This window comes from Lepus europaeus, chromosome 23 (genome assembly GCF_033115175.1).
Source record: "Lepus europaeus isolate LE1 chromosome 23, mLepTim1.pri, whole genome shotgun sequence".
Classification (NCBI taxonomy): domain Eukaryota; kingdom Metazoa; phylum Chordata; class Mammalia; order Lagomorpha; family Leporidae; genus Lepus; species Lepus europaeus.
In genome coordinates, this window is record NC_084849.1 from 22,702,138 (window position 1) to 22,720,294 (window position 18,157).

Sequence of the window (18,157 nt, forward strand, 5' to 3'; positions counted from 1 at the left end):
ACACAAATAAGTGTATCGTTCTAATGAATTAGAATTCAGTCTAGGTGGATTCATTCCGAAAGATGACTTTTCTGTGCCATTTCATTATGCACATGAGGTTCATTACATTCCCTAAAACAAACTCTTTTTACTAACCAGGAGAAATGAGTTTATGGTCTCCAATTATGGCAACACAGGGCCACAGGGCCTGGGTCAGAAAGACCCAGCTTCTGACTCCAAACTCATCTTGTGAGAAACAGGTGCCCTGTGGGTGGGGACCACGCCATATCCACCCCCAATGGGCACTGCACGCGCTGGGTCTGTTGAGCCCAGCCGTCTGATTAGCAGAGAATCATTCGCTTCTGTTTAGTTACTGCAGCCCAGGAGTGGTGGGAGCAGGCTCACCATTGCTCTGGTGTTTTTGTCCCCTCTGTTTTTATATGACCAGTAGAGAGTCGGCCCACAGTGCTTCGGTCCCTCAGATTTCCTGCTTCAGTCCCTAACCATCTCTCATGGCCCCCCTGCTTCCTGCCTTCACCAAAGCCTAAGAAGATGTCCTCAGGATTGGGACACCTTGATTATTTGTGTGATTTTTAAAGCACTGTCTTTTCAGTTATTTTCCTTTTTAATAGCAGGTGTCCATGAAACCATTTCTGTTAGAGAAATTAATGAGATACTTGTCTTAGTGTCCTTTTTTTGGTAGCTTCGTACAATTTCAGATGAAAGCCAGGAAGTACTGGACGTATCAGTTAGGAGGAGGTGGGGAAGGCCATGCATGCTGGGTGGACCTGTAGAAATTGAGCAGAATCGATGTAATCATCCAATGACTTGTCTAATATTTGCTGAGTATTCACCAGGGATTGTGGACTCTGTCATCAGTGCAGTTGGTAATGGAACTGTCTGTCCTCAGCGATTGGCCCAAGTTCATCAGGGCTAGTCTTAGGCAAAGCCAAGGGCAGAATTCATGGTTTGGAGGTTGCATTTTTGTGCCTCTCCTATTCCGCTTCCCTGAAAATATGAGTAATTGAGAAAACAGAAAATGGGCCTTAATTCAACTAAGACATATGCTTCCTTTTATGCTTTGATCAAGAATATTAGTAAAAGGAAAAACGTGTCCTTCCAATCAGCATGGCCCTGACAGTGATGAAGCAGTCATTGTCACTTTCATTAAATCTGAGCACTTCCTGGCTCGGAGTCGAGTTCCTTTTTGTGCACTTCCTCCCCAGCCGAGAGGAGACCCAGGCTCTCAAGGACACCACCTCTCTTTGAAGGATTTCAGTCGCAAAGGCTACATTTTCTTTGCGTAGAACTTGGGCCACAAATTCAAAGGCCACCTGTGGGGGAAAAAAAAAATCACTTTTTCAGGGAACCAGCAGATGTTTGCTTAACCAGATTTCACTGTAGGAAAGCCCTACTAATTTGGATCTACTAATTTAGAGATGAAAGTGATTCACAGACAGCATATGTGGTTCATATGGAAGGGGATGTTCTATTTTTTTTCCCAGTGTCAATTTTTAAGGATTTTACAAATAAAGGTAATCTATGGTTTAACGTCTGCATTCTGGGAACTACAGTTTACTATGACGTGTCTCCAGCTCTGGAACGTCTGGTGCATATTAAAAGGGTATCTCTGAGCATAACATGAATGAGATCTTACCTGCCGTCGTGTTCACGGTTTCACACAGTGTCATAGCATGAGTATTCCACACAGCACTCAGCATCGTGTTTTCTGGAAGCCAGGACTTGGGCGTGTGAGGCCTGTTTTGCAGATGAGGAATTTAAGGCTCATGGAGGATGAGTGATTTGTCCAGAGTCGGGGCACTTTGATGTTAATTCTGTTTTTAGGGAATACGCAGCCTACTTCTTGGTGGAGAGGGCTTGCAGCAGAATAAAGAGAGCCTGGAGCGGGCGTGGGAGCCTGGTCAGAGCTCTGCCCTTGCTTTTCGCCAGAGGAGTCTGTTGGGAGCAAGCACGGCCTTTCATTACATTTCCGCTTCCTTTTTGGGGTCACGTGAGTCCAGGTTTTCTGTAAGACACACTGGCTTCTACCATCCTATGCGGCTTGTTTTCTTCTACAACCTTTTGAAATAGAAAGAAACTTTAGAAGTATGGAGGGGAGAGCCAGTTGAGCTCGTTAACACATGGAATGTAATTATGCACAAATGTATTCATTACAGTTTTCAGCTGTTCAAATGATATAGACACAGTTAATTCCGAAGCATAAAGAAACAATTACCCTCAAAGCATAAATACAAATATTAATCACATGGTTCAGTTAACAAGAACCATATTTCTTGGTTGAAGTTTGAGTTATGCTGGAATCAAAAGAATGGGCAGGAATTTTCTGTTTCTGTTTTTTTTTTTTTTTTGTTCTAGTCACATGACACAGCAAGCCATCTTGCAATGTTTAAGCCACCTGTTGGATTTTATATTGACAATTTGGCGTTTACAACATGTTCTTATTAAAAATGACTTTGGGAGAAAATGGTATGTAATTTACGAATCACGCGGTGCCGCCTGCAAACTCCTAGTATTTGGAAGAGAGAAAAGAATGGGGGAGAGGAGGCTTAGTGTTGCTTAGTATTTTTTAATGCAGTCAGGGGCAGGGTGCCAAAATGCAGTTCAGTTAAGAAACTGAGTCCATGTGAAATAAAAGTACAGAGTATGGAGAGTTGAGGTTGGAAAGATATGCAGGCTACCAGATAATAAAAGGTCTTAGCTTTATCAAACTGTGGTTGACGCAAAGCCAGTGAGTTTTTTATATTTCACCATTTTCTAAACATTTTATTTTCATTTTACTTGAAAGGCAGAGAGACAGATGGAAAGAGGGATCTTCCATCCACTGGTCCACTTTCCAAATGCCCGCAAAACCCAGGGCTCGGTCAGGTTGCAGCTGTTTCCCATGTGGGTGGCAGGGACCTAAGGACTTGGTTCATCACCTGCTGTCTCCCAGGGTGCACATTAGCAGGAAGCTGGATCGGTAGCGGAGTAGCCAGGATTCAGATGATCTGATATAGGATACAGGCACCCCGAGCAGCTACTAGACTGCCATGCCACATGCCTGCCCAGTAGTTTATATCTTACACAGAACCGTTGGTAGCTGTTGAAGCACAGATTGGAATGAGACAAGTTTGAAAACAGTGAGACCATGAGAAGGCTGCTCTAGCTGTCCTTGTGAGAGATTATTAGGTTCATACCTTGGGTAGTGGCTGGTTGAATTAGAGGACACTCAGTTAAAAATACCCAAGAGGTAAAAGTTGATTAACTAGTGCAATGCAGGGGCCAGTGTTGTGGCATAGCAGGTTCAGGGCTGGTGGTAGGGTCGGTGCTGTGGTGTAATAGATTAAGCCTCCACCTGTGGCGCTGGTAGCCCATGTGGGCACCGGTGCAAGTCCTGGGTGCTCCACTTCCGATCCTGCTCTCTGCTTGTGGCCTGGGAAAGCAGTGGAAGATGGCCCAAGTGCTTGGGCCCCTGCACCCACGTGGGAGACCCAGAAGTTCCTGGCTCTTGGCTTTGGATTGGCTCAGCTCTGACCATTGTAGCCACTTGAGGAGCGCACCAGCAGATGGAAGACCTCTCTCTGCAGCTCTGCCTCTCAAATAAACTAATTAATTAAAAGAAACAAAACAGGCCACTTGGGAGAGTGCCAGTTTTAGTCCTGGCTGCTCTACTTCTGAACCAGCTTACTGCTTAATGCACCTGAGAGGCAGCAGATGATGGTCCAAATACTTGGGTTACTGCCACCTATGGGGGAGACCTAAATGGAGTTCCTGGCTCTTGGCTTCAGCCTGGACTCTGTAGGCTTTTGGGGAGTGAACTAGTGGATGTAAGGTTGTCTCTCCTTCTGTCACTCTATCTTTCAAATAAATAAAAACTTTTTTTATGATTTATTTATTTGAAAGGTGGAGTTGCAGCAAGGTGGAGGCAGAGGGAGAGAAGTCATTCATCCACGGGTTCACTCCCCAAATGGCCACAACAGACAGGGCTGGACCAGACTGAAAACAGGAGCCAGGAGCTTCATCCAGGTCTCCTGCCACATGGGTACAGGAGCCCCAGTGCTTGGGCCATCTTCCACTGCTTTCCCAGGCACATTAGTAGGGAGCTAGATAGGAAATGGAGCAGCTAGGACTTGAACCAGTGCCCATATGGATGCTGGCGCCACAGACGGCGGCTTAACCCACTACACCACAATGCTGGCCCCATAAATAAAGCTTTTTAAAAGAATGGTACTATGCTGTGCATATCTTTTTTTCTTTGCCTATCCTTTTACAAACTGGTATTTGTTTTTCCTACTCAGTATTGATTTTTGAGATGTTGTAATGTAGCTGTAGCTCATTGATTTTAACTGCTGTATAGTAGCCATTGAAGAATAAGCATAGATTATTTTTCCATCCCCCTTCTGAGGCAGAAGTAGGTTGTTTCCACTTTTTCCCTAGTATAAACTGTGCTTTACCGAAAATCCTTTTACATGATTCCTTCTGTACAAGTGCAAAGAATTGTTTTTCCTTAAGGTAGATTTCTAGAAGTAGAATTGCATAGAATTGACTCAATGTGTCCATAAATACCAAAAACTCTTTTTTATAAGAAAAAGAGAAACATAGAAAAATGAACACAAAGGATATGGATAGGCATTTTAAATAGGAGAAAACAGGAATGGACAGTAGATACAAAAAGATGTTCAATCTCACTGGTAATCAAGGAAAAGATGAAAGTAACAGATTAGTTATTGAACCCATAAGATTGGCAGGGCTCAGTAAAGTGGATGGCCACAGTTTTTGGGTCTTGCAGGAGGGACTGAATTTGCAAACCCCCCCCCCCCAAGAATGCCCCGTGTAGTTTAATCCCTGAAATTCCGCTTGCAAGCGGCTTTTCCAGGTTGTTGGTACGTTCAGCAGATTGTTGTGCAGCCACCATCACTATCTCACCTGTCACCCCCATTTCCATCACCCCCCAGAAGAAACCCTACACCCACCAGCGTCACTCCTAATGTACTCCTCGCCCCGTCCCCTGGCAACCGCTAAATCCACTTTCTGGCTGTGGCTTTGCCTGCCGTGGACGTCTCATATAAATGGACTCGCACAATGTGCAACTCCCATGCGATGCATTCTTTTCACTTCAGACTGTCAGAACTGATAGACCCGCCTCATTCTTTCTAACTGCTGACTGGTATTTCATAGGAAGGAGGGCCTGTGGGTTATTTAAATGTATCTTTATTGGTGAATATTGAGGCTTGCTTTTCTTTCTCTTGTTTTCTGTTGCTTAAGTGGGTGCAGTGAAGATCCTTGTGTGTGCCTATTTAGGCACATACTTGTATAAACAGTTTTTCTCTGTGATAGATTTCCAGAAATGGCGCAACTGGGTTGAAGAATAAGAACATTTAGAATTTGATGCTAACTAAAAGAAGCCAGGCACAAACAGCCATATTTTGTAGGATTCCACTGGTATGAAATGTTCAGGGTAGGTAGATCCATGGAGACAAAGAGTAGATTCAGTGGTTGCCAGGGGATGGGGATCAGGAGGGAATTAGAGTGACTGCTGGGGGGTGCTGGATTTCTAGTGGGGGTGATAGGAGTATTCTGAAATTAGATGATGATATACATGATAAATATACTGAGTACCACTAAACTGTTCACTTGATATGATAAATTATATATATAATCTCAATAAAAAATTTTAAATAAGTGCGGCCAAGTTTTCCTCCCAAGTTGCTGTCCTAATTTAACGTCCAGTAGCAGTGTGTGGGAATATCTGTTTTCACACATCCTTACCAACAGTAGATACTTCAGTCTCTGACATTTTTGCTGATCTAGAAGAAAAAACAGGTTCTTAAAAATTTGCACTTCTGGGATTGCCACTGGGGCTAAGCATCTTTTCACAGATTCATTGGCCATTTGTATTTGTTTTCTCTGTGAATCAACTATTTGTGACTTGCCCATTTTCTACCGCTTCTTAAATCATTTTCTGATTGACTTGTAAGAGCTCCATGTATCTGGGCTACCAACATTTTATCTATTTTTCCTTGTCAGGTTTTTTCTTTTCATGTTTTGACTGACTTTTAGAAGGACTTTGCCAACCATTAATATGCCCGTGCTCTGTGTTTCGTTCTGATATTTTTATAGATTTTCATGTATAGGTTTAAGTCTTTAATTCATCTGGGATTTAGTTACTCTGTGTAGTAGGGACCAATTTTTTCTAGTTATTAACCTACTCTATATCTTATCAAATCCTGTTCAGTGCATTTGATCTCATTTTTCTATACATAGAGACAGAGGAAGTTATTTAATATCCAGAAAGAGTCTACTTGACCTAAGAATTGACTCCAAGAGTCCTTTGGATGGTGAGCTCCCTTCATGAATTTAAATTCAGTTGGTTTATATCAGGGGTAGATCCAGGATTTGTAGGACCTGAGGTTTCTATAATTTAGGGAGTTCTCCTTGACCCACAGACATGACATTATGAATGTAGAATCACATAGAGGCCCTGGCAGGCGCAGAGACCCGAAGCCCGGGCCTCCTTAGCTTCACAGTAAATGCACCCTCATTGTGTTGTCGCCCAGCGTGTCTGCTGCATGAAAGGAGGAGCACCTGTCAGCCCCAGCTGTGGCATGCTGTGATTTTCTTTTATATTCACCAACTGCCACAGCTTAGGGTTTTTTTTCCCCTTCCTTTGTTTTTCAAAGAGCCATTTAAGAGCAGAGGCATACATCAAGGTGGCTTTAATGTCGTGAGTGGAGTTAGTCCAGTGGAGAAGTTCTTTCAGCAGGGTCCCTGCCACCTCTGCGTCAGTCAGATCTAATGTGTTTGATCAGTGGAGTAGCTGGGAGCTCGGTCTAATTTCATAATGGGGCTCGTTAATCTTGCAGGCCTTTGGAAGAGAATTTACAACTTGAACTTTGCGTTTCTGCTTACTTTTGCATTAGGGTTTGATCAGCACTGTTGAGGGGTTTGCAGATGCAACTAACAGGGCTTTGTTTTTCATCTTACCCCTTCAGAAATCAGGGAGGCACACACTGCCCAGGGCTGTTTCAGATCACGTGAGGATGGCAGCCACAGTAATAATGATGCCTGGCCTTCCCCAGGGGCCGGCCACTGTGCTCAGGCCGGCCTGTGTCGTCTTCCTTCCTCCTGCTCACCTCCCGGCAGACAGGTGCCATTGTGACCCTTGCTTGGCAGATCTGGAAGCTGAGGTTTATAGAGAGAGGGCCGCAGAGGGGTTACTCCAGAACGCCCCTCTGACACTTTCTACGCCTAATGCTCTCGTTCTAAAATACTTATTTATTGTTTATTGAGAGATAGAGATCAATTTTCCATTCATGGGTTTATGCCTCACTTGCCCACAACAGCCAGGGCTGGGTCAAGCAAAAGCCAAGAGCCAGGCACTTGGTCTCTCACATGGTTGGCAGGGGCCCAAACACTTGGGCCATTATCCACTGCCTTCCCAGGCACACTAGCAGGAAGCTGGATTGGAAGTGGAGCAGCCAGGACTCAAACCAGCACTCTGATGTGGTCTTCCATGTGGGTGACAGGGAGACCAACTACTTGAGCCATCACCACTACTTCTGCATTGGCAGGAAGCTGGAATTTGGAATCAAAACCCAGGCCCAGGGCCGGTGCTGTGGCACAGTGGGTTAATGCTCTGGCCTAAAGCTCCGGCATCCCATATGGACACCAGTTCTAGTCCCCTCTGCTCCTCTTCTGATCCAGCTCTCTGCTTTGGCCTGGGAAAGCAGTAGAAGATGGCCCAAGGGCTTGAGCCCCTGCACCCGCTTGGAAGATCTGGAAGAAGCTCTTGGCTCCTGGCTTCGAATTGACACAGCTCCGGCCATTGCGGCCTATTGGGGAGTGAACCATTGGATGGAAGACCTCTCTCTCTCTTTCTCTGTCAGTCTCTCTCTCTCTCTCTCTCTCTCTCTCTCTCTGCCTCTCCTCTTGCTGTGTAACTCTTTCAAATAAATAAATAAATCTTTAAAAAAATTCATTAAAAAAAAAAAGCCAGGCCCTCTGATGAGTGCTGAGGGTGTTTTAACTGCTAGGCCAAACACCTGCTCCTAATGGGCAAGAAAACAGTTGGACAATCCAGACATCAGTTTATATATATGTCAAGATAGTTTTTAAAACTTTGCAAGTATTATTTTATTTAATCACTACAAGAGTTCTGTGAGGTAGGTACTGTTACTATCCCCATTTTACAGTGGAGAAAACTGAGACACAACAATTTCCAAGGTCATGTAGTTACTAAGTGAAAGATCTGGAGTGGGGCCTTAAGCAGCCTGGAGACTCATCCTGCACCCGACAGCTGCCTTGCGAGACAGGGAGGACTTACAGCATCTCCAGGCCTCCGAGAAGTAGAGAGAATTGGGGCTGGGGGGAGTGTCCTTCCAGTTTTTGTTTTTGTTTTTGTTTTTTTTAATTTGACAAGTAGAGTTAGTGAGAGAGAGAGAGAGACAGAGACAGAGAGAAAGGTCCTCCTTTGGCTGTGCCGATCCGAAGCCAGGTGCTTCTCCTGGTCTTCCATGCGGGTGCAGGGGCCCAAGCACTTGGGCCATCCTCCACTGCTTTCCTGGGCCACAGCAGAGAGCTGGACCGGAAGAGGAGCAACCGGGACTAGAACCTGGCGCCCATATGGGATGCTAGCGCTGCAGGCAGAAGATTAACCAAGTGAGCCACAGCGCTGGCCCTGTGTCCTTTCAGTTTTTAACATGACGAAATGCCATACAGGGTTACATGGTCAAATGTTTCAATTTGACAAAGGAATCTCCTTAACACTAAAAAAAAAAAAAAAAAAAAAAGCAATACAGTTCTGCTACATGCAAGATAATTATGAAATTCACACAAGAAATATTAATGCATGTGAACGTTCCGGTCCTGGTGGGGTGGCTGATAAAGATCTGGCATTTGGCGAGTGAGTGACTTCATTCAGAGAACACCATGCAGTCTGCCGTGAGGCTCTCTGGACAGCATCCTGGCCTGACCTGGACACAGAACCGCCAGCCTTGTGCTTGAACTTCCTTTTCCCCTCAATATTAGTGGTCCACAGGATAAACACTTATAAATTATACTAAAATCCAGGCTTTGATGTTTTTGGTAAAAAGAAAAGCCAGTGCTGATAAGAAACATGCTTGCATTTTATTTTCTACTATTTGTTTCACAGTTAATTCCTGTTTAAACATTCTTTCTTTTTTTTATTATTATTATTATTTCCAGGTCAGATTCAGTGATTTCTAGGAAAGAAAGGAACTTTTTAAAAATCAGAGAAGGAATGTCCCAGCCATAGTGCCCAGAGGAATAAATTAAAATGCAGGGCCCATTTCCTGCCCTGCCAGGGACCTGCTTTCCAGCTTTGTACTCGTGTCTTTGTCTGTACGGTAGAAATGACAGTGTTGACATCAGATTTTTTCCAAAGCATTTTTCAGAACCTTGAACAAAAGGCATTAAAAATATTGCCTGCATTATTCCCAGCTCCCTCCTGGCACTTGCCTCCAATTACCAGCCACTTAGAAGCATTTGTAGGTAAGACTCTCATCACACCTTGCTAATCACAACTTTCACAGTTGTGTTTATTGTTTCAATTCAAAGGCTAATGTCTTGGAAGTGACTGCTTTCCCTGCAAGCTAGAAAACATGACCGCATTTCCATACACGTGTCACATCCTTATTAGCACATCACCCATTCATCCCTTACGGGATTATGCAACTCCATTTGCAGATATAATCAGCTTTGTATTTTCATTGAAGGATAACAAACTAGCAAGGTTGAAATCTTGACTTGTCATTGGAATTGAAATGCTCCCTGGGGCTGGTAGGAAACCCACTGAGTGGAGGCCCCCTCCGCCCCCATTCAGAAATGGCTGTTGTCTTTCTCATCTCAACCACCACTCCCTTTCTTCTCCTCCAGTATGGTGACTACGACCCCTCGGTTCACAAGCGGGGATTTTTAGCCCAAGAGGAATTGCTGCCAAAAAGGGTAAGAAATCCTGAGAAAAGAATACAGAATCGCTGTGCAGTCTATGAAGAAGCAAAGGTTTGTGGAGTTGGCTTGGGGTTGCCAGGACGGGCACGGCCTGTAAGTGTCCCCCTGGAGCGGTCGTTTCTTTAATGGAGGCGTGTGAAGCAGTGTGTGTTCAGCTTAGGGAATGCAGCTGTTTGCAGCGTGAGGGGTGGACGGAGACGACGAGGCAGGGGTGGGCGCTGTGGCTTTGAGTCTTTGGCGGTGTTCATCATCGGTCACGGAAGCAGTCCCTCCCTCCCTTTTGGTGCTGTGATTTTATAGCTACACTCATCTGTCACTGGGTAATAAAGTCTTTTACTCACCTTCACTGCCTTTCCCTGTGCTTGGAGGGGCTGGGAGCAGCGAGCGTCGCTCCTGACCGAGCTCCGTCTGCAGAGGCCGTGTCTGGGACGTATGTAACAGCCCAGGCGGGAAAGAGGGGCCGCTGCCAGGCAAGGGGTGCCAGGGGTGCACCTGGGCCGCCCAGCCAGGTGGCTTTCTGATCCGCCCTCCAACTGAACGGTGCTTGTCCACACGCCCACCTCTGTGTGCCATGGCCTCCCTGTGTGCGGTTTCTTAAAAATAGCTTCGCTGTTGTGGGAAAATGATGCATAATTATAAAAATGGCAAACAATACCCAAACTTCCTTTGTGTGTGGGTTTTTTATTTTGCTCTATTTTTTGGTAGGTAATAAATCTGTATCAAATGACTCCGGAAATGTGGGAGGAGAGAATTACTGCCTGGTATGCAGAGCACCGGGGCCGCGCCAGGTGAGACTGCTTCACTGCTGGTTTACATTTCTTTATGGGCTTTTTTTTTTTTTTTTTTTGGTCGTTTTAAGTCCTTAAAGGACTACAAAACTAGGACATTCTTGTTGAACAAAGTGCAATAGCCAAGTCCCAAGTATATAAAAAGAAAAAGGAAGAGCTGGGAGTAATGGTGAACTTCAGTGTTGTGTGTCCTTTTTCTTTTATAAAGATTTATTTATTTATTTGAGAGAGAGAGAGAGATCTTTCATTTGCTGGTTCACTCCCCAAATGGCTGCAGCAGCAGGTCTGGGCCAGGCCAAAGTCAGGAGCCAGGAGCTCCATCCGGGTCTCCTATGTGGGTGCAGGGGCCCAAACAGGGCCATCTTCTACTGCTTTTCCAGACACATTAGCAGGAAGCTGGATCAGAAGTGGAGCAGCTGGGACTAGCACCAGTGCCCATATGGGATGCCAGTGCTGTGCTGTAGGCAGTGACTGTATCCACTACACCATAGCGCTGGTCCTCTGTGTCCTTCTTCTAGAATGTGTAAGGTATAACATGGTGGGCTGTACTGCCTGACCTGCATTCATTGGCGATTTTATTTAATTTTACAAATTCTGTTGAAAGGCAGAGTAACAAAGAAAGGGAGAGAGTTAAACAGAGATCTTCCATCCACTGGTTCACTCCTGGCTAAAGCCAGGAACCAGAAGCTCCATCCAGGTTTCCCATGTGAGTGACAAGGACCCGAGTATTTGGGCTATCTTCCACTGCCTCCCCAGGCACATTAGCAAGGGAATTGGGTTGGAAGCAGTGCAGCTGAGACTTGAACTGATGCTCAATGGGATGCCAGCATTGCAGTGGGGCTCCTGTGGCACAAAGCCAGCTCCTCCGGCTGCTCTTGCATCCATCCCTCTATTGATGCGCTGGATATCTGTAGGTTTTTCACTTTTACAGAAAGTTCTGTACAATCTTCTCTCATTAAATGATTGCACAAGTAGAACTGAAATAAGAGTCTTTTGAAGGAGAGTTACTGGGTCAAAGAATGTGAGATGGGTGGCACCAAATTGCCTTCCAGAAAGTTTGTACCTGTTTCTCGGTGCCATCAGCAGTGGTGCGAGACTGCCTCCCCCACCTCTTTCTTTTTTTGAGAAGCAGAGAAAGATAGACAAGAGTATCACTCCCCAGATGTCTGGGAGTTGGGAACTCAGTTCAGGTGTTCCATGGTGGTGGCAGGGGCTCAAGTATGCTCCTCCCAGAGTGGGCATCCGCAGGAAGCTGGAATTGGAAGCAGAGCCAGGGATTGACCCCAGCCTCTCTGATATGGGATACAGGTGTTTCACGCAGTGAATGTGCCACCTACCCATTGCCTGCACCTCAAAACCTTTTTTTAGTCAACCTATAATATTTTTTGATGATCTAAAAGATGAAAAATTGGGGCCAGCACCAATTTTAACCACAGGTTAAAGCCATGGCCTGCAGCACCAGCATCCTACATGGGCGCCGGTTGGAGTCCTGGCTGTTCCACTTCCCATCCAGCTCTCTGCTATGGCCTGGGATAGCAGTAGAAGATGGCCCAAGTCCTTGGGCCCCTGCACCCACATGGGAGACCTGGAAGAAACTCCTGGTTCCTGGCTTTGGATCAGCTCAGCTCTGGCCATCGTGGTCATTTGCGGAGTGAATCAGCGATGAAGACCTCTCTCTCTCTCTCTCTCTCTCTGGCTCTACCTCACTCTGTAAATCTTTCAAATAAATTAAAAAAAAATCTTAAAAAAATGAAAAATTGTATCTTATAATCAGTATTCCTCTGATCAATTTAGGAATTGATCACTTTTTCATTGGCCTATAAAATTTTTTTCTCCAAATCAACTATCACTTAACTTTTTTAAAAAATGTTTATTCATTTCTATATATTTGAAAGATTGATAACACACACACAGAGAGAAAGAGAGCAATCGTCTATCCTCTGGTTCACTTCCCAGAATGCCCTCAACAACTGGGGCTGGGCCAGGATGAAGCAGAAACCTAAGTGCTTGGCCATCAGCTACAGCCTCGCAGTATATTAGCAGGAAGCCGGATGGGAAGCAGAGGCAAAAATTGAACATAGGCCCTCTGATATGGGATACAGGTGTCTAAAGTGCTGGCTTAAGTCACTGCACTACAGTGCCTGCCCCCACCCCCATCACTCAAAATGTGTAGCATGCACACTGAAAACAACAAATTACAAATATACTGCCTGAGGCCAGTGCTGTGGCATAGCGGGTAAAGCCACTGCCTGTAGTGCCGGCATCCCATATGGGTGCCAGTTCGGGTCCCGGCAGCTCTCTGCTATGGCCTGGGAAAGCAGTAGAAGATGGCTCAAGTCGTTGGGCCCTGCACCCATGTAGGAGATCCAGAAGAAGCTCCTGGCTCTTGGCTTAGGATCGGCGCAGCTCTGGCTGTTTCGGCCAATTAGGGAGTGAACCAGCAGGTGGAAGAGCGCAAGCTCTTTCTCTGTAACTCTGACTTTCAAATAAATAAATAAAATATTGAAAAAAACAAAACAAACATTCTGCCTGATGAGAGTTGTTATAAAGCAGAAACACCATGTAACACTAGGGGAATCAAAAGCCCGTAAACCCTCTTCTTTCTCCTGAGCGGTAACCAATCTGATTTCCAACTCCATGAATTAGTGTCACCTGTTTTAAACTTTCTACACATGCAGCCAGACACTTTCTGATTTTTATGCCTCGCTTCCTTTACTCAGCATCATGTGCAAGAACTTTTTCATTTTCGTTGCTGTGTAGAATTCCAGTGCGTGACTATACCACATCCATCCCACGACTGATGGGTGTTCGGGATGTGGTGCTGGCTCCTGGTCTCTGCCGTTACCGTACTGTCCGTTTCCCAAAGGCACTGTACCGATTGACATCAGCAGCACTTGTGATTTCTGGTTGCTCCGCTGGCTTGCCAACACTTGGCATTCTCTCAGTTGAATTTTTAAAATTCATTTGAGAGCATTTTATGATCGGAGAGAGAAGAGGACAAGGTCATAGGGAGGCTGAAGTGAAAATACTTCAATTCTGTACCTATCTTGGCAGTTTTCTGCAAGTCATAGCTGCTTCGGGAGCTTCCTTTAAATTTGACTTACAACTTACAAGTAGGCAACGTTGGTTGGGTTTTACAGCCCAGATAACTCTTGCCCTCACCTCCAGCAGTACCCAAGGAAATCAAATCAGGGAAGTAGCTGTCAGGTCGGCTGCAGAGAGAGTTGTTTCATTACCAGAACCTTCCAGGTGAAGGAAGTACACTAAGATAAGGAAACAACTTAAATAAGATTTGAACATCCAGGCCCATTTGAGGGTAGCAGATAGCATGCCGCGTGCTTTTCTTGACTTACTTAAGACAGCTGTCACTACTTACCAAGGGCAGAAACGTGAACTGAAGCCAAGAGACGCTGTAATGGATCTGCTCTCTTATTTTCTCAGGGATGGGAAGTTGGCTTGACCTTGGTTGTTTAGTAGACACAGGGTTCGGAAGGGCCCTGCTGGTACCCGCGGTGGCTCATGTCGTCTGCCGGGACGCGGCTCCAGGCGATGTTCGTGCCCACCCTCCACCCTCCTCACTTAGCTCCAGTGACAGCGTCTTTCTTTCTGCTCACAGGGACGAAGCCGAAATGGAATATTTGAAGATAGCTCAGGATCTGGAGATGTACGGCGTGAACTACTTTGCAATCCGGGTGCGTTGAAGCCAGGTTCCCTAGCTCACAATCCGAGCCTGAATCCGGGCCAGACTGGAAAAATGGGTTACTTCTTCATCCCAGGGTGGTAGACTGCTTCATGGTTCAGTGGGAAAGAAGAAAAGAGGAAAGGGAGAGAGGTCTTAGAACCTATTCTCTATTTTTGGACTTCAATTAGATCATAGGTAATTAAGTGTCATTGAGCCTTGGGGGACTGTCAGCGGAAGCCTGTTGGGATGCTCTGAATGTAACATTTGATTATCCCTGGCTGTGAGATCCGGAGAGCACCTGGAAATGCTGTGTTTCCCCAGAGCACAGAGAGAATAAAGCGCTGTTAGAGATGAGTGATTTGTTTGGGTGGGGACTCTCCTTCTCACTGTGAGGCTAATTGGCTCTCTATTCAGACCATTAATGGTTCTCCTGCCTTGGCTGTCCTCTGGGAGCCCAGTTGCCTCTGCAGAGGGAGGCATTTGTGTTCGGCCCAGGTCTGCCTGAGCCCTTACAGTATCTTTCCTGGTGTTTGGTTGCTGGATACTGTGTGCAGGCAGCTGCTTCCAAAGGCACGCATGTGGTCTGCTCAACTTTTCCTGGCAGGTTCCTAAGCACAGATGAGACAGGAAAACCGTGGACCACAGCACCCCCACTTTATTGTTTTAGTTACACCTTGCTTGTCGTTCAGTACACCTTTTGTATCAAGTAAGGGTGAGTTGAAGTCCATGGTCACGATTCCAGGGTAACTTTACCCAGATTTATTCATTTTCCAAATACAGACGTTGACAGGTTACTTTGAAAAAAGGTAAGGCACACTGAAATGTTGTGCGATTTTATATAGTGAACAAGGGCCTAAAACACGTTCTCTAGTAATGCGGAAGTTTATTTGCTAAAGTTTCCTTCATTTGTTTTGGCTAAGTGTTTGATTTCTTTAAAGTCAGACTAATTTAACACTTTCTTGTCAGCCCAAGTCTTCTTGCTCCATCTGCCGCCAGCTAGATTCTAGAAAACTAGTTTTATAATCCTCAAAAAACAGTTTCTTTTTAGGGGCTATTTCTATATTAGTCAGACTAACATATACTATTTTTCATGTGTGTTTCTTACGCTGAGAAATAGGCAAAGCTAAAGGTTATTTTAGTGTCTTTTATGTTAGAGTTCTTGAAATTCCATCATTAACCAAGGAAGATATGTGCTTAAGGCAATTTAAAAGTGGCTGCTTGAGCCTCCACCTTTCTCTGTTTAATCTCTAGAAGTGTTGGGGTCATAATGATAAGAGGGTAGAATCCTTCCTTTTTTTAATGCAATCGAAATAGTCAGAAACGTAGTGAAATATTTCATTTTATAACACGTCCTGTAGATTCAATAGTACAAAGCCTCACTTCTGGTAACACAGTGGTGACAAAAGCACTGCGGACAAGCTGAGGGATCTCTCCTGGGTTGGTGATAGCGCCTGACTTCAAGGCGTTGGACAGAGTAAAAAGATTCATCCTGGAGCCCTCGCTTCCCCGTCTGACGCCTGCTGTTAGATTGGTACTTCTCATCACAGGCCAAGCACCTTCTCAGTTTGCTGATCCGCTCTCCCGCCCTTGAATCTTGCTTCAATTTCCTTGCTGTCAGCAAGGGGTCAGGAGCTGTAGTGCCTTTGTGTAGGGAGTTTCCTTCCATTGCCCGACATGGGCAGGACCACTGCACTGGTGGACAGGCCTGCCTGTGAGGATGGGAGCAACAACAGGTCCATAGCTGAGGCAGTGGTGTGGGGCCTCAGGGCGCTTGCCCCCAGCTCCCCTGCCTGCTGGCCAGGACTGCTATCAGAGTTGGAGCATACAGTCAATTAATTTTGTAAGCAGCTCTACTGAGGGGTGTGTGTATGTGTGTATTTAGTTTTATTAGTAGAGAGACTCCCATCTAGCAGTTCACCCCTCAAGTTCCCCCAACGACTGGGACTGGGTCAGGTCCTGAGCCAGAGGCTGGGAACACAATCCAGGTCTCCTTCATGAGTGACAAGGATCCCAGTTACTCGAGCCATCACTGCTGCCTCCCAGGATATCCGTCGGCAGGAAGCTAGAATCAGGAGCCAGAGCCCAGAATTGAACTTAGATGTGGGATATGAGCATCTTAGCCGTTAGGCTAAATGGTGTTCCGCTGAGGTGTAATTTGTGTGTGATTCATTTTGATGTATTCTTCCCAACATTCAATTATTAGATACTTTAAACATACAGGAAACTCGAGAGAATTTGTCAGTGAATACACGTGTATACCTGCTACCTAGATTGTATGGTTAACATTTGAGTCTGCTTGCTTTATCCCGTTGATGACATTTTAACACAAAATGAGACTATCCAGTCCCAGCGGTTACAATTTTCTTTCCAGGAGTCCAACAGCCTTTTCTTTGACATCAGAAATGTTTGAACCCACGGGTTTTAATACTGCATCTGTGATAACCTCGTTATTTAACTGCTGGTAACAACACTTCGATTTCCCTCCTTTAGCCATCAAGCCAGTGACAGAAGCCCCCAGTGGTCTTCTAGGGGGCACCCGGGTCATGAGAACGTTACAGTTTTGCCTCTGTCTGCCCCAGTTCAGGAAGCTGAAAGCCCCCTGGGTTCCCCGACGGCTGTGATTTCCACTGGGACCTGTTGAAACTTGTCATATGTAGCAGTGTGTGCCAGGTTCTTTGGAAAGTTGAATCGCATCTCAAGTGTCAGCCGGAGCTGACAGTGGCTGTTCTTTATTGGGTCTACAGAATAAAAAGGGCACTGAGCTGCTGCTTGGCGTGGATGCTCTGGGGCTGCACATCTATGACCCTGAGAACAGGCTGACCCCCAAGATCTCCTTCCCGTGGAATGAAATCCGAAACATCTCGTACAGCGACAAGGAGGTAGGACGTGACTGCACTGCAGGTGCAGCCCGCAGCCCCACAAAAGGCCTCCCCCACCTCTCCTTCTTGCTGGAAATGCCAGCCAGGCATCTCCTTGTTACCAGTAAAATCCTTTAATTCCCAGGCTTTGGGATTTGGGTTGTTGGTTTTTAAAGTATTTACAGAACAGCGTTGGCATCACTAAACCCTACTACCGACTAACGAGAGATTGGCAAGCTCAACTTGTCAGGGCTAAACCCCAGAGAACAGTAAAAAAGAAGAAAAGGAACGTTGTCTTATTATTTGACTTTCTATTTCTAATGATAAATTTTCTTTGCATTTTAAGTGTGGTTTATGTTGAGTCCTGTCTATGTGTCTAGTGTTTGATGAACGTGATAGGGAAATGTATAAATACACACATCTACACATACACAAGTACATATGTTTTTGTGTGTGTATATATCAGCAGCAATATAAATAAGGTCATCAGGCTAACATGGTTATAAGAATTTGCGAATAATTGAGTAATTTATTTTTAAAGATTTACTTATTTATTTGAAAGGCAGAGTGACAGAGAAAGAAGGAGAGACAGAGAGAGAGGTCTTCCATTTGCTGGTTTACTCCCCAAAGGCTGCAACATCCAGGTGTGGACCAGGCTGAAGCCAAGAGCCAGGAACTCCATCCAGGTCTCCCGTGTGGGTGGCAGGGGCGCAAGCACTTGGGCCATCTTCTGCTGCCTTCGCAGGCCCATTAGCAGGGAACTGGATCAGAAATGGAGCAGCCAGGACTCGAACCGGTGCCCAGATGTGGGATGCTGGTGTTAGTGGTGATGTGAGATAGCATTATAGCCATCTGTGGAATAAACCAGCAAGTGCAAGATC

At 45.5% G+C, this 18,157-nt stretch overlaps 1 protein-coding gene across 3 annotated transcripts in view; it reads left to right on the forward strand.

Moving 5' to 3' along the window:
- Window positions 1–18,157, forward strand: part of NF2 (NF2, moesin-ezrin-radixin like (MERLIN) tumor suppressor) — an 87,110-nt gene that overhangs the window by 36,797 nt on the left and 32,156 nt on the right. For all 3 annotated transcript variants that reach the window (XM_062182615.1, XM_062182614.1, XM_062182613.1), the window contains exons 5-8: window positions 9,874–9,942; window positions 10,654–10,736; window positions 14,353–14,428; window positions 17,163–17,297. In XM_062182615.1, the coding sequence (XP_062038599.1) occupies window positions 9,874–9,942; window positions 10,654–10,736; window positions 14,353–14,428; window positions 17,163–17,297 (363 nt within the window). The remainder of the gene's footprint in view (window positions 1–9,873; window positions 9,943–10,653; window positions 10,737–14,352; window positions 14,429–17,162; window positions 17,298–18,157) is intronic.